Here is a 14,311-nt window from a genome sequence, read left to right as displayed (position 1 = left end):
GTTTCTCACCGTAAATAGGCTTGCTCCAATGATTTCTATCAGGGTTTTACTCTCACTGTGGAAGAACGTATTTCTTTCCATCCTGCTTAGTGTCTTCCCTTTGAGTTGAATTGTTTTAAAACAGCCATACTGGACAGGAAAAAATATCATTTCAAAAACAGGTTTGAAGTGAAAATAATAGCAGTCTGTTTGTATAGTACCTCCCTAAACAATAATAGTGGAATAGCTGTTATTCGTGGTGGCCATATGCTATATACAGAAGCTAGGAGCATGCATAAGTGACAAAAACAGCATCATGTCATCACAATGCAAATGTTCTGCCTTTTTTGTACGTGTTTCATAATGTTTCACACATATCCAGCTTGCATTGCAAGGATTGCTGCTGCTTTCCTCATTTTGACAAAAGCCTTTGATTCTGTGGAGATTTCTGGCTACACATTTGAATAGTAAATTGGAAATTAGTAGGAGAGACTATTATCTTTCAATCCTTTTTGCTGTTTCCTATGCAGGTAGCCCTCAATTATTAACCTTTAATTTAGCGAACATTCAAAATTGTGACAGTGCTGAATGAGTGGTTCCTACAATGGGTCCTTGAAGTTCCATCCATCATACCTGCCTCACAGTCATGTGATTGCAGTCTGGGCACTTGGCAACTGTCTCCCACATGATGGTTGCAAGATCGCGTAATCATGTGGTCGCCATTTGCAACATGCCCTGACAGCTTCCCACAAGCAGAGTCAATGAGGAAGCCAGAAGGAAGGTTGTAAATTACTCCTGCTGCTTTCCCCCCCACCCAAGGCGCCCTCCTTGAGATTGCAGGGATCTAGTAGTGATCTTCGTAGTGCGTGTACCACCCCCTTCCCTAGCCTTTATATACTTGCATTGCACTACAGCACACCCAGGTGCTGCCCAGGATTTAAATCTTCCAGCTGTTTCCCCATTGACTTTGCTTATGGGAAGACACAGGAAGTTTCAAGTCACAGTCACCGAGGTCTTTGGTTAATGATTCGCAATTTTCACTTAAAGTTGATGGCAATGGGGACTGCCAGGATTGCTGTCACTAAGCAAAATGGTAATGTGATTTCGTGCTTGACCATATCATTTAGCAACAGAAATTTTAGTCTCAATTACTGTGGTTATGCAAAAACTACCTTTAACGATATGATATATGATAGTCCATCATGTTTCTGGTCTCTGACCTGGAAATTTTTTTTTTAACAATTTTCAACTTCCAACACGTTTTGGAAACAAAAATCCACATTGTATATATGCAACTTTTCATCTTCATGTGAGTGTATACAGTGAAACCCTGCATATATTTCATTGCTGCTGAGTTTCTTGTCTGAAAGGTTGTCCTGCGGATGTTGCTGGTACAGTATTTACCAAATAACTGTTTTCATAGTTAGTGGGGCTTGAGAATTTGGTCTTGTTGGATGCTGACAATGAATGTTCTCGTAGCCAAAAGGGGAGGTCTATACATCGCCTGTTGAAATTCTACTACTTAGAAGGGGCTTTTTATGGTTGTGGTTCTGACCTTGATTTGCTCAGTGGGATGTTTATTTTATTTATTTAAAATGCTTATATAGCTGCCCATCTTGAATTGAACCTTGGGCGGCTCCGGTTTTGATGCTTGTGGCGCTTATGATCTGATTTGCTGCATGATTAAGCTGATTCTGTGAAAAGAGGCCGTCTCTAAAGAGACGCTCCAAATCAAACCACTGGCTGCCTTCTATGTGGGGAAGGAAGGAGGGGGAAGACAGCATATATATGTCTTGGCCCTTTATCTATTTCTCTCTCAAAAAAGGTAATATTTAAGACGAAGCACTGAGGAGAGAATAGAAGTGTTCTTGTGTGAGTATGTCCTTGGAAGTATCTTGGCAACAAGCTTTGGTCACAACGTGAAGAAAGTTAAGGGTATTTTTGCAGTCTGTTACAGCAGGCAAATGTTGCCTCATTTTCAGAGTATTTTTATAGTGCTTCAATAAACAAGTGGAATAAATCTATTCACAGCATCTCATCTAATTACAGTAAAATAAAACGGACAGCTGTTGCCTCCACATTTAAAATAAATCACGACAGAGATTATAAACAATTTATCGAGTTACAAATCATGGAAATAATACTTTCTAAGCGAGGGAGAGGCCGGTGGTCATGCATGGGTTAATGGCACGATTCAGCCCAGATCGAGTCTGACAGTTGAAAGGCTCCTCCTCCTGTTGCTGCCTTCCAGCTTTCAGACTCGATCTGAACCAGATCAGACGCTCCACTGAGCCTCTCTGAGTATTAATTGACCTTATTAGACTCCTTTTCTTAAAAAAATTAAATAAATTGCTATTTCTGATCTGAGACATCGAGGGCACATTCCCAGCGTGAGCGGCTTTGTGCCAGTGCTGCTGGAGACCGCTTAGCGGTTAAGGGGATTGAGAGCTTCTCCTGCGTGTCTCTCCCCTTAAGAAGTGAGAAGGGTTCATGCCCGAGCCCGCTGCAGAGCCTCCCAGCCTTGCTGGTTGCAGGCTTCCTCGTAATCTTGCTGCCCGTCATCCCTGTGCTCGGCTGCCTCGTAGAACTTCCTGGCTGGGACAGTCGGCTCCTGCGCGCCTCACAGCTGATGATTTGGATGGCGATCGGCGGGTTAAGCTTCAGCCAACCCTCGCCAAATTAAACAGAGCGGCAGAGTTTGTGCACCTCAAAGGAAAGGAAGCACAACGTTTTCAGCGTCCCTGGGGCTTTCTTCCCCACACGCTCTGCCTTGCCAGCCCTAGATCGAACAACGCAGATCTTCGGGGAACAATCATTACACTCAGGCAAGGCAGGGACGATCGTGAGCCCTTGGTGGGGAGGGGCTTCAGCCCTTATTATCAAGCCCTGGTTTCCACTGCTGCTATCTTAGTCAGGCAGAAATCGTTATTGGGGCCTCCTCTTCCAGGCCACGGGGCCGTTAGAGCCTTCAGGAGACACGGCCGCCATTTTGAACAGTCATTCAGTCTCCATGGGGCTCTGGCCACCATTTTGAACAGAATTTCTTAGGCCTCTTTCACCTTCTAATGATATTTGGTGGATTTTTGTTCTCCCTACAGATCAAGATGGCTTCACGTCATTCTAAATCTACTAAAAGGGCGGCCCACGATGAGGCATTACCAGGGCCTTCTTCCACAGTGCCTACTAAGCGATCCAAAGGGTCTCAGGCTTCCAAAGAGGCCAAAGCCCAGGCAGCAAAGGCCAAGGAGGAGCTGCGCCTTCATGAGGCGATAGAGCGTTCTATACAAAAGGCGCTCAGGGAGGCCTCCCTCAGGGAGGTCCCTTCACATTCAGTGACCCCTCCAGCTTCAGCCTCGGCCCTTCCCCCTCCTACTTCCACTCCTTCTGGGGACAAGGCCGCTTCAGTGACTCCTCTTCCCCAGTTTTCTCCTGATGGGAACGCTGCGGATCCTCCCTTGCAGGCTGATGTTCAGGAGGCCCTGTTTGGCCCCCCACCTGGCCCTTCCCCCCAGAGAGCAGTTTCTCCAACTCCTTCTACCTCTGCTCCACCCCCACCAGACACGGCTACCCAGGCAGCTGCCAGTTCCTCCATATCCCCGGACTTGGCAGCATTTATTCAGCAGGCTATACAGAAAGGGGTTCAATTGGAACTCCAGCGACGTACTTCATCCTGGGTGGCTGATTCCGTTTCTTCTCAGGTTGACATTGAGGGATCTCAATATCCTGACAACCCTACCCCAGCTGGGGTTGGCGTTCCTTCCATTGCTTCTGAGCACCCTTCTCTAGACCAGGAGGTCAGAGAGCAGGACTTATCTGACGATGAGGACCTAGCACCTGACCAACCTTCATTTGTAGGCCTATTCAAGCCTCAACTTTTTTGGTCCCTACTTCATAAAGCAAAGGTCACCACTGGGTTAGGTATCTCCCATACCCCTTTGCCACTGGGGGAACCCTCTGAGTCGGCGATTCCTCTCTTTGAGGAACCCGTTTCGGAAGTAGAAGAGATCCCAGGACCCAAACTCTTTAAGGACGTGCTCCAACGACAGTGGTCCACTCCGGTGTCAGGACCAAATCCCAATTCTCTAGACAGACGTCTATATAACCTCACACCGGATATTTCTTCTTTGTTACAGGTGCCTTCCATTGACCCCCTCTAACGTGGCTGCTCCCCCTGAGGAGAGCCTTCGCCCTGAGGAGAAGCGCCTTGACAACTCCTTGGTTAAGGCTCACCTGGCCTCCGCCTGGGCGGCTAAATCCGCCATGGCGTCTTCTTTCTTTAACAGGGCCTCCATTTTGTGGCTCCGCCAGTTCAGGGACCGCCTTCCACTGACAGACTCCCGCTCCCAGCAGGATATTAACAAAATCCTGGCGGTCCTGGAATACTCTGCAGACGTGACACTAAATTCGTCATGCTTTGCGGCTAAATCCATTGGGGCCACCCTAGCTTCCCGCCGCCTGCTTTGGCTTCGCCAATGGCAGGTGGACGCCAAGTCAAAATGGCGTCTTGCCTCATCCCCCTTCGCAGGGCCCTCTGGAGCTTCTCTTAATTGAGACCAGGGACAAGAGGCACGTCCTCCCCAACCTTTCCCGTCGGTCGGAGCAACATTCCGCCATTCCCTTTCGCTCCTTTTGCAACCCCGAATCCGGCTTCTCGGGCTTGAGAAACCAGAGGTCCTTTCCCACCCACTCCTGTCCTCCGGATTGCCAGGGTCCCCAGACCCAGAGGGGCCAGTTCAGATGCTCCTTTCGGGGGGGGCGAGGGCACCCCTTCCGCCGGTCCCGCTGACTGCAGGTCCACTTCTCCTATTGGGGGCCGCCTGGCTCTCTTTGCCAGCCAATGGGAGGCTACAACATCGGACTCTTGGGTCAGGGAGACGGTCAGGTGGGGCCTCTTCCTGGAATTCCTCTCCAACCCCCGGACAGATTTCTCTGATGCCCTCTCTCGAGGGATCGGGCACAACGACTTCTGGTGGTATCGGCCATTCAGCATTTATTAGACATTCGGGCCATCGAACCGGTACCTCAGGAGCAGCTCGGACACGGCTTCTATTCTCGCCTGTTCATCGTTCAGAAATCATTGGGGGGGTTGGAGGGCAATTCTAGACCTCAAGACCTTGAACCATTGGGTCCTCTACCGACGGTTCAAAATGCAGTCATTACAATCCATCCTGGATGGTATTCGGGTTGGGGACCTCCTCTCGTCTATAGATCTCACAGAGCCGTACTTGCACATTCCCATCCATCCGGCATATTCCAAATTTCTCAGGTTTTATCATGCGGGACGACACTACCAGTATCGTGCACTTCCTTTCGGCTTCTCCTCAGCTCTCCGGGTGTTCACGAAATTGATGGCCGCTGTTGCGGCCCACCTCCGGGCTCGGCCGGTCAGGGTCCAATTCTACCTGGACAACCTCCTCATCCAGTCGAGCTCGGAGGCTTCAGCGCAGCAGGACCTGGACTCCACCCTCCAGGTCCTGACGGCTCACGGCTTCTCCATCAACCATGCCAAGAGCCATCTGGTACCCACGACCCATATACAACATCTGGGAGCTGTCATCGATACGGTCGAGAGCAGGGTCTACCTTTCCCAGGAGCGCCTGACCAGCTTGTGGTCTCTGGCCAGGTCGGTCGCCCGGAGATGCTCTGTCTCTCTGGCGACCCTTTCCCAACTGCTGGAAAGATGGTCTCATGTATAGGAATTGTTCCATGGACCCGTCTCCACTGCAGGGCCCTGCAGTGGTTTCTTCTCCCGTATCAGAAGTGCCGCTTATCGGCCACCAGCTGGATGGTGTCCCTTCCCCCCAACGTTCGAATTTCTCTTCGATGGTGGTTATCCCCGGCGCTTCTCAAGGGGAGGGAATTCCGGGAGGCCAACCCCCTCATTATAATGATAGATGCCAGCCTGGTCGCTGGACCCAGGTCGCTGGACCCAGGAGGACCTAGGCCACAACATCAATTGGTTAGAGCTCCGAGCCATCCACCTGGCTCTCCGTGTCTTTCAGACACAGGTCCTGGATCGTCATGTCATTGTTCGGACGGACAATGTGGCCGCCAAGGCCCATGTAAACCCCCTAGGGGGGACCCGCTCTCACGACCTCATGGAGGAAGCCAAGAGACTGGGAGCCTGGGCGGAGACTCACCTAGGGTCCCTTCGGGCCTCTCACATATTAGGACAAGCCAACACACAAGCCGATTGGCTCAGCCGGTCCGTTGTAGATCAGGGCGAGTGGCAGCTCGACCCGGCCCTATTCCTACAGATAGCAACTCGCTTCGGGGATCCGACGGTGGACCTTTTTGTGACTCACGCAAATCGGCAGACATTTCACTTCATTTCCAGATTTTCTGACCCGAGAGCGGAGGCGGTGGATGCACTGCACAGCAGGTGGCCTCTGGGCCTTCTCTATGCCTTTCCCCCCTCCCTCTTCTTCCCAAGGTAATCCGGAAGCTCTTGGCGGAACGAGCGGAACTGATCCTCATTGCGCCCCACTGGCCCCGCCGCCCATGGTTCGCCGACCTCCAGATGCTGTCGATTCTTCCGCCGTGGCGTCTTCCACCCACGGAGGTCATCCTACGTCAGGGTCCTATTCTACATCCGGACGTCCACTGGCTTCAATTGACTGCCTGGAGGTTGAGTGGCGCCTCCTGAGGGGATCTCATTTGCTGGACCAAGTCATCAACACCATTCTGGCAGCACAACGGCCTGCAACGAGATGGATCTACGGTGCCACATGGCAATCCTTCGCTCTCTGGTGCTCGAGGCGGAACCAGGACCCAGGTTTGGCATCAACAAAACAGGTACTTATGTACCTTCAAGAAGGGTTGGAGGCTGGGTTGGCTCCCAACACCCTACAGAGACAGGTGGCCGCCCTGTCTTCCATCTTGTGTTTTGGTGCCCGGAACTCATTAGCGGATCGACCTCTCATCCACCTCTTTCTCCGGGGTGCCTCCAACCTCCGTCCTTCCCCCATCCACCATTACCCTTCCTGGGATTTACACAAGGTCCTCTCGGCCCTCACACAAGGTCCATTTGAGCCCCTCAGGATGGTGGCCTTGCGTTTTCTCTCCTACAAAGTATCATTTTTAGTCGCCATTACATCCGCTAGACGGATATCCGAACTGGCGGCCCTCTCGGCCCGAGCCGACCTTTGCATATTCCATCCCGACCGGGTGGTGCTTCGCCTGGATCCCACTTTCCTCCCTAAAGTAAACTCTCCCTTTCATCGGGCACAGGAATTAATCCTGCCCGATTTTTGCCCTAACCCCTCCCACCCCCGGGAACGTATCTGGCATTCACTGGATGTCCGCCGGGCCCTTCGAATCTATCTCCGGCGGACTTCCTCATTTCGTCGCTCGGAAGGTCTCTTTGTATCGTTCCAGACGGCCACCCTGGGGCTTAAAGTTTCTTCCCAGATGGTGGGCCGTTGGATAAAAGCCACTATTACTACCGCCTATGGGGCTCAAGCCTTGCAGGTACCTCGTCACTTGACTGCCCACTCTACCAGGAATGCGGCCACCTCAGCAGTCTGGGCCACCCAGGCCCGCTTCTGGAGGTATGTCGGGCCGCCACCTGGACGTCTCCGACCCCTTTCATCCGCCATTATAAAATTGACAGCTTCGCTTTGGCGGAGGTGGCATTCGGCCGCCAAGTGCTCCAACAAGTATGTGCGGGGGGGTCTCCACGTCCCGGGCGGGTCCCTCCCATTAGGTTGTGGGCTTTGGCATGTGCCATGCATGACCACTGGCCTCTCCCTCACTTAGAAAGGACGTTGACTTACCTGAACGTCTGTTCTGAGAGTGGAGAGGCCAGTGGTCATCCCCACCCTTCTCCGCTGGTCCGTTCCGCCCGGTGTACTCTTCCTTTCCTTTGATTTCAGCTCAGCTGGAGCGTCGTCAGTCTGATCATCCCTCGTCCGAAAGCTGGAAGGCAGCAACAGGAGGAGGAGCCTTTCAACTGTCAGACTCGATCTGGGCTGAATCGTGCCATTAACCCATGCATGATCACTGGCCTCTCCGCTCTCAGAACGGATGTTCAGGTAAGTCAACGTCCTTTTTAAGGTTACCTGAAACTGGATTTTGAAAAATATACTTTCACTTTGAGTGACAATAAAATAGTTAAATGTTGGTATAGATTTTCCCTGCAGTGATGACCAGGAATTCTGGGAGTTGTAGGAAAAAAGGTTCAAATCTCTGATCATTTATGGTGTGGCCTTGCCAAAGCTCAATGCACTCAATCTATGTCATGGATCACTTTAGCACAATGGTGGAAAAGAAGGAACCTTGGAACTGTGAAAATGTGCTGTGGGAGAATTTACATGAAATCTTGGAATTGTAGCTAAGATCCATGATATATACTTGAGGTTTGTAGAGAATTTTTAAAGGGAAAAAGAGATTATGTGAATTGATGATTGAGTTAAATCTGCTGAATAATAATAAATGTGAACCATAGTTGAATAAGCTCTGCAGGCTGGACATTTCTTATACAGTGGGGATGAAGGAGAGTAATTTTCATTGATGCAATCTTCTTTAACTTCATTCCTTAAATAATGAGACCAACCAGGACTGCTGGGATTGCAGTCACTAAGCAATATGAACACTTGATGTCATATTTTACGACCACATTACTTAGCGAAAGAAATTCTGGTCCCAATTACTGACATTAAAGAAGGATTACCTATACTCTCAAATAGAGTTCCTTCTTTAACGTCCATAATTGGGACCAGAATTTCTTTCGCTAAGTAATGTGGTCGTAAAATATGACATCAAGTGATCACATTGCTTAGTGACTGCAATCCCAGCAGTCCTGGTTGGTCTGATTAACTGAATCCCACTCCGCCATTAGGCAAGGACCCATCCCAATCCAAGCCATTTCTGGCTTGATTCCCTCCCAGCCTGAAGTCTCAGTAGGAACTGCCTCCTCTTCAGCTCCTTCCTCCTCAGTAGGAACTGCCTCCTTCAACTCTTCAACTTGCCTATCTCCTCCCCATCTCTGTTCCTTTGACTACCCTGCACTCTGTTTGCTCTGCCACATGGCTGGCCTTGTGCTCCACTCCCTGCCCCCCTACGCTCCAGTGATTCTGCCAATCCTGTCGCCCCTAGCTGTCCTTTGCTTCTTCCTCCCACTGCTAACCTTCTTCCCATGAGGCCTTGTCCTGATTGCATGGGGCCTTCTTGCTAGGCTTGAAGCAACAGGGCCAGTGGCGTGCAGGATAGCTGGACCAGCAAAGATGGCAGAGTGCAGGGCAGCTGAAAGGACAGAGATGGGAGAGTTAAGCAGGTGGGGAGAATCGAAGTACCTCTGTGGTCTTATGTGTGGGCAGATTGCCAAGAGCATGACTTCTGATCACAACCATGGGAATGCTGGAATTGCTGTAACTTTGGAGACTGCACATAACTACCATTCATTCAGTGCTATCATAATTTTGAACCGGTACTGAATGAGGGTTTATTAACTCATGATTACCTGTACTGAGCAACTTGATAGGACAATATATTTTACGGTCCTACAGGGGAAAAGGAAATAGGAATAAATTGTTCTTTCTGTTCAGTATTTGAAAATAATTGATTAAAATAACTTCTTGGTTAGGCTTAGTTAAGCAGATTGGAGCCCCTTTTTTTCTTTCCTGGAACAAAAGATTTGGATCCAATTCAATATCTATAAATTATTTTATTGGTATATCAAATAAACAAATGGTAAAGTTTAAGTAAGAATGCCAGGCTTACAGACTCAATTCGTATTTCTTGGCAACAATCATACTTATTTTAAAATCCAATATGATAAAATCTAATGAAGGGTTAGAATTAACTGGTGTTCAAATGTAGTATAAGTAGTGGAAGATAGTGTTAGCAGCAAGACTAGATCATATTTTAATGAAATGTTCTTTAGATTTTGTATCAGTATGTAATTATGGAATGCAGTTAGTTAGATTGCAAGTTTGTTTGCAATATTCAGATGAAGTTATTGAGCTGCCAGGGTGTATGCCTCTAAAATATGCATTATGCAAGGCATGGAATGCTAATCTCTTTAAAACTGGTGCCCAAGGTTACCTCTAAAAATAATTCATGTAAGTGTTTATGGCATTTAGAAGACCTCCCAGGTAGTAATGGGAAACATTTAATATAAATATCCCATGTTTATACAGATCTAAGATAACAAAAATAAGTTCATCTGACACTGTGCAATTTTGTTTTGCATTAAAATGAGTTGCAGGTAGCATTTCATATAGCTTGTACGTATATCAAATATATTGATTGATTATGTGGCATCAAGATACACTATGCATATCAAATATACTAAACACACTAGAATATGAGAAAAAAGGAAATGCTTGAAAGCATCCCTTAGGAAAAAGTCATGGATCTGTTTCTTCTCAGTAAGAGACTAAGCCACGGGTGTCAAACTCGATTTCATTGAAAGCTGCATCAGGATTGTATTTGACCTCAGGGAGGTGGGGACATGGCGGGGGGGCACGGCCAGCTCCACGTCACTCATGTTGGGGCCTGTGATGGCCCAAATGTTCTGCTAGTGAAAATGGAGCTCCATTTTCATTGGCAGAGGGTTGCAGGAAGCCGTCGCAGCCAAAAATGGAGCCCGGGAGCTCTGTTTTCGCTGGCAGAAGCACTGCGGGTTGGTCCTTCGCTGTTTCCAGGGTGGCCCGATGGGTCAGATCTAAACCAGGATTCAGCCCATGGGCCTTGAGTTTGACACCCCTGGTCTAAGCATATATCTGATTGTTTGAATATATGCATCTACTTTGTGAAACACTTGGTTGTCTTGGATTATTTTCTTCTGTCGATGGTCAGGAAGAAGGAAATTCCTTTTGCAATCTTCCCAGAAGAACAGTCTTTTCCTTGGTGCGGATTAAGTGTGGGAAGCAATAGAGAGGAAAAGCTCTGTGTATTAATGGAAGACCTCAGCTCTGTATATTACACCTTTAACTCCATGCAGTCAATTATGTCATGTTACTCCAATACAAGTTACCAACCTAAATTTGATAAAGGCTCTGCTGTGCTCAGGCTCTCCTCTGTAATGCAAAACAAAATCTCCTTCATGAACAGGTTTTGTAAACATGATAGTTCTATTTCTTTACTTTCTTTTTCTGGATGTGGAAAGTGCCCAGCTAGAGATTAGTAGTAAGTTAATAGATTTTATTGGCATAGTTTCAAGTCAGCAAAAGCAACCAATATGTAAGCAACTCTAATTTAACATGGATCTGTGAAACTCATATACAATGAGAGTCTTAACTGAGGCTCCTTTTAATTGGACTGAAGGTCTTGTTGTACTTTTGACCATATGGATTGCTTTAATTTATGGAGAGAAATTCTAGTTTGTTTGTTTAAAGGTCAAAGACTATATCCAGTGATTTGGCGGTAGTAAATTGACAGCATGATATTTGTTTTCTTACCACAGAGGCATCTTGAAAGTGTTGACGAGCAAGACTGGAGGAAATGAAAGGACAGTTAAGGTAACTGGGTTGCTTTGCCTTTGGCTACGGTAGAACAGCACATCTTTGCAAAGTGATTCTAGGATTAAAGAGATCAAGCTTACAGGTAAGCAAAGCCACAAACTTAACCGCTGCTATGTAATCATATTTTCTTTCACAAAAAAGAGAATCCTAAATGTTCCCTTTTCAGACGTGAACTGAAACTAATTAAAATTAATTGTATTGCCTTACTTTTTCTCCGTTTAAATTTATTTAGAACTTTAAAAGTTATTCTTATTTTTTTTCCCCTGTGTTGTTTTCTCTTACAAATTGTGTCTTGTTGTTTTGTCTTCTTTTATTTCTTAATTAGAGACATCAAATAATTACTCAGTGCATTCCAAGAGCTTTAGGCACACTTCTTAGGCATATGAGCATGTTATGCTACTTCAAGTGTGGTAAATTCATAAGAGCTAAAATCCTGAAGTGTTTCATATCATAATCCTGTTACCCTAGCTTCAGTTTATCAACTGGTATTTTTGTTTACCTATTTATTTATTTATATTTCAGTCAGATTTGACTCTTGTAACCTCCATAGACAAATCCACACCCTTTTTGTTGGCAACATTTTCCATAAATCTTCCTTTTCTAGGATTCTTCCTAGGGTTAGAGAAATGGACTGGTTCAATGTCATCCAGCTGGCTTCCATGACTAAAGCAGGAATAGAACACACAATCACCTTTAGCCTTGACACCATCCTGGATCGCATAGTACTATATTATGATAGGAATAACATTAACAAAGGATCTTGTGACAGCTAAAATATTGCATAGAAAGAATAACACAGCTCTTACCAGGTTCAGCTGTTGTTGTTTTGTACAAAGTACATCAACATTCAGCATTTGTCCCAAGGGCATGAGAATTTGATTTTGACTCAAGTGATATATGTGCTTCCTAAATTCAGTTACAAACTATGAATGGCCCCTGGGTCAGCCAACTATCTGTTGGCATTACAGTGTTAAAAAGAGAGATCTATCATTAGCAGATATAATCAAATGTCCATAGTTAGAGTCTTTGGAATATAAATAGTCTCTTGTTTGTGAGCTCCCCAAAAGCATATAGGAGAGCATGATATAGCATGGGACTTTTTCTTAACTGTTCCTTCTAGCACAGAGCTTCCCCATGTTTTCCTTTGTTACCCCAAACTGCTTGCCAGTCCTACATTTACCCAATGTAGGTAAAACACTTTAAATCAATTTAAATGTCCCTGTTGTGATTGGGTAATGGTTGTGCATGTCATTACCTAAAGAAAAAACACTTTTACCCCATTTTGGGTAATTTACCCACGTTTGGGAAGCTTTGTTCTAGCATCATGATGACGAACGGAGCCATATTGGTAGGCATGCAAGCTCAGCCAGCTGATTTTTGGGCCTACCGGGCCCACCTGAAGTCAGGAAACAGGCTGTTTCCGGCTTCTGGGGGGATGGGGAAGGCCCGTTTTTTGCTCTCCTCAGGCTTCAGAGCCTTTCTAGGAGCCTGGGGAGGGCCAAAAAATGGGCTTACTGGGCCATCACGTGCCAAAAGCGGGGGGAGTGCAAGGGTCATGCACGGGGTCCCCACATAGAATTATGGTAGTGGGCGCATGCACGTGTGACACCTCCCCCCCCTGTTTTTGGCACGTGCTGGCAAAAAAGTTAGCCATCACTCTTCCAGCAGGTTACTTTCCTGTTTGATGCACAAGAATGCTAAGGGATGAAATAATAAATCAACTAAGCATTAGAGTACAAAAGACTTATGTAACTACTCAAACAATTGGCTTTTTTATGTAATCCTTCAGTGTTTTCCCTTTTAATAATTCCAGGCAATCCAATGGCTGACCAAAGGATGGACATTTCCTCTACGATCAGTGATTTTATGTCACCTGGTCCCACTGATTTGATCTCTAGTTCTCTTAACTCTTCAGGAATGGATTGTAACAGGAAAAGGAAAGGAAGTTCTACTGATTACCAGTAAGTGTTTCCAACCCATATAACACACATACACACGTATGTACGTATGTATGTATGTATGATGTATGTATATAGTCTCTGATAACTAATATTTTTCCTATGTTTTGTTATAAATATATATATCTTCATTATATGATAATAAATATAATATTTTGCCGTGTCTGATTCTTGGAGACTGTCTGGACAGGTCCCTGCAGTTTTTTGGGCAAGAAGTGGCTTGGTACTGCCTCATTCCTAGGGATGAGAGAAAGTGATTAGCCTAAGTCATCAAACTGGTTTGGTGCCTAAGGTGGGATTAGAACTCTTCGGGTTTCTAGTTTAATGTCTCAACCACTATATCAAACTTATATGTTGAAGATTGTTAAAAGTAAAATTCATATATATAGTGTGTGCATATGAATCCAGCTAGGATTTCTTAATAAATGTCTTCAGGATGCAGTTTCTCAGCTAACAGTGGAAATTAAAATAAATGTACAGTATGCAGATAGACATTTTTATTAATAGTACAATTTATCTCTTTTCAGGCTCGATGGGTTTTCTTTTGAGTAAGTATAAAAATTGGGTGATGATGCGGGAATCTTGTTATAGAATTGACTATTTAAAAGTGCCTCAAATAAGAACAATGTGAAATAGATTCAGTGGCACTAAATTATATAATCCTGATTCAATTCTTTTAAAAAGCAAATACTTGGGAGCATATGCAACAAATAGGAAAACTTTCCGTTTAAGCAAATGTAGATTGCAGTTAAATTGTTAGCTTTGAGCTTGTAATAGTTTCTAAATCCTAACCTAGTTTAGAAAATGCTGAACCTGCAACTTGGGGAATCACATACATCCCTGAAAGTTTTTAATGTAACCTCCAGTGTTTCATTCACATTTATTCTATCAATAATAGGAAATCTCTAG

General features: G+C 46.0%; 1 protein-coding gene across 1 annotated transcript in view; it reads left to right on the top strand.

Moving 5' to 3' along the window:
• Positions 1-14,311, top strand: part of BMAL1 (basic helix-loop-helix ARNT like 1) — a 68,314-nt gene that overhangs the window by 15,608 nt on the left and 38,395 nt on the right. Inside the window, exons 2-4 of the mRNA XM_034417125.3 lie at positions 11,387-11,526; positions 13,258-13,405; positions 13,930-13,950. Of these exons, the coding sequence (XP_034273016.1) occupies positions 13,266-13,405; positions 13,930-13,950 (161 nt within the window). The 5' untranslated portion in view covers positions 11,387-11,526; positions 13,258-13,265. The remainder of the gene's footprint in view (positions 1-11,386; positions 11,527-13,257; positions 13,406-13,929; positions 13,951-14,311) is intronic.

Source organism: Pantherophis guttatus, chromosome 1, assembly GCF_059756535.1.
Source record: "Pantherophis guttatus breed Tessera chromosome 1, ASM5975653v1, whole genome shotgun sequence".
NCBI lineage: Eukaryota > Metazoa > Chordata > Lepidosauria > Squamata > Colubridae > Pantherophis > Pantherophis guttatus.
Note: the sequence above shows the minus strand (reverse complement) of the source record. Positions and strands in the feature narration are given on the sequence as shown.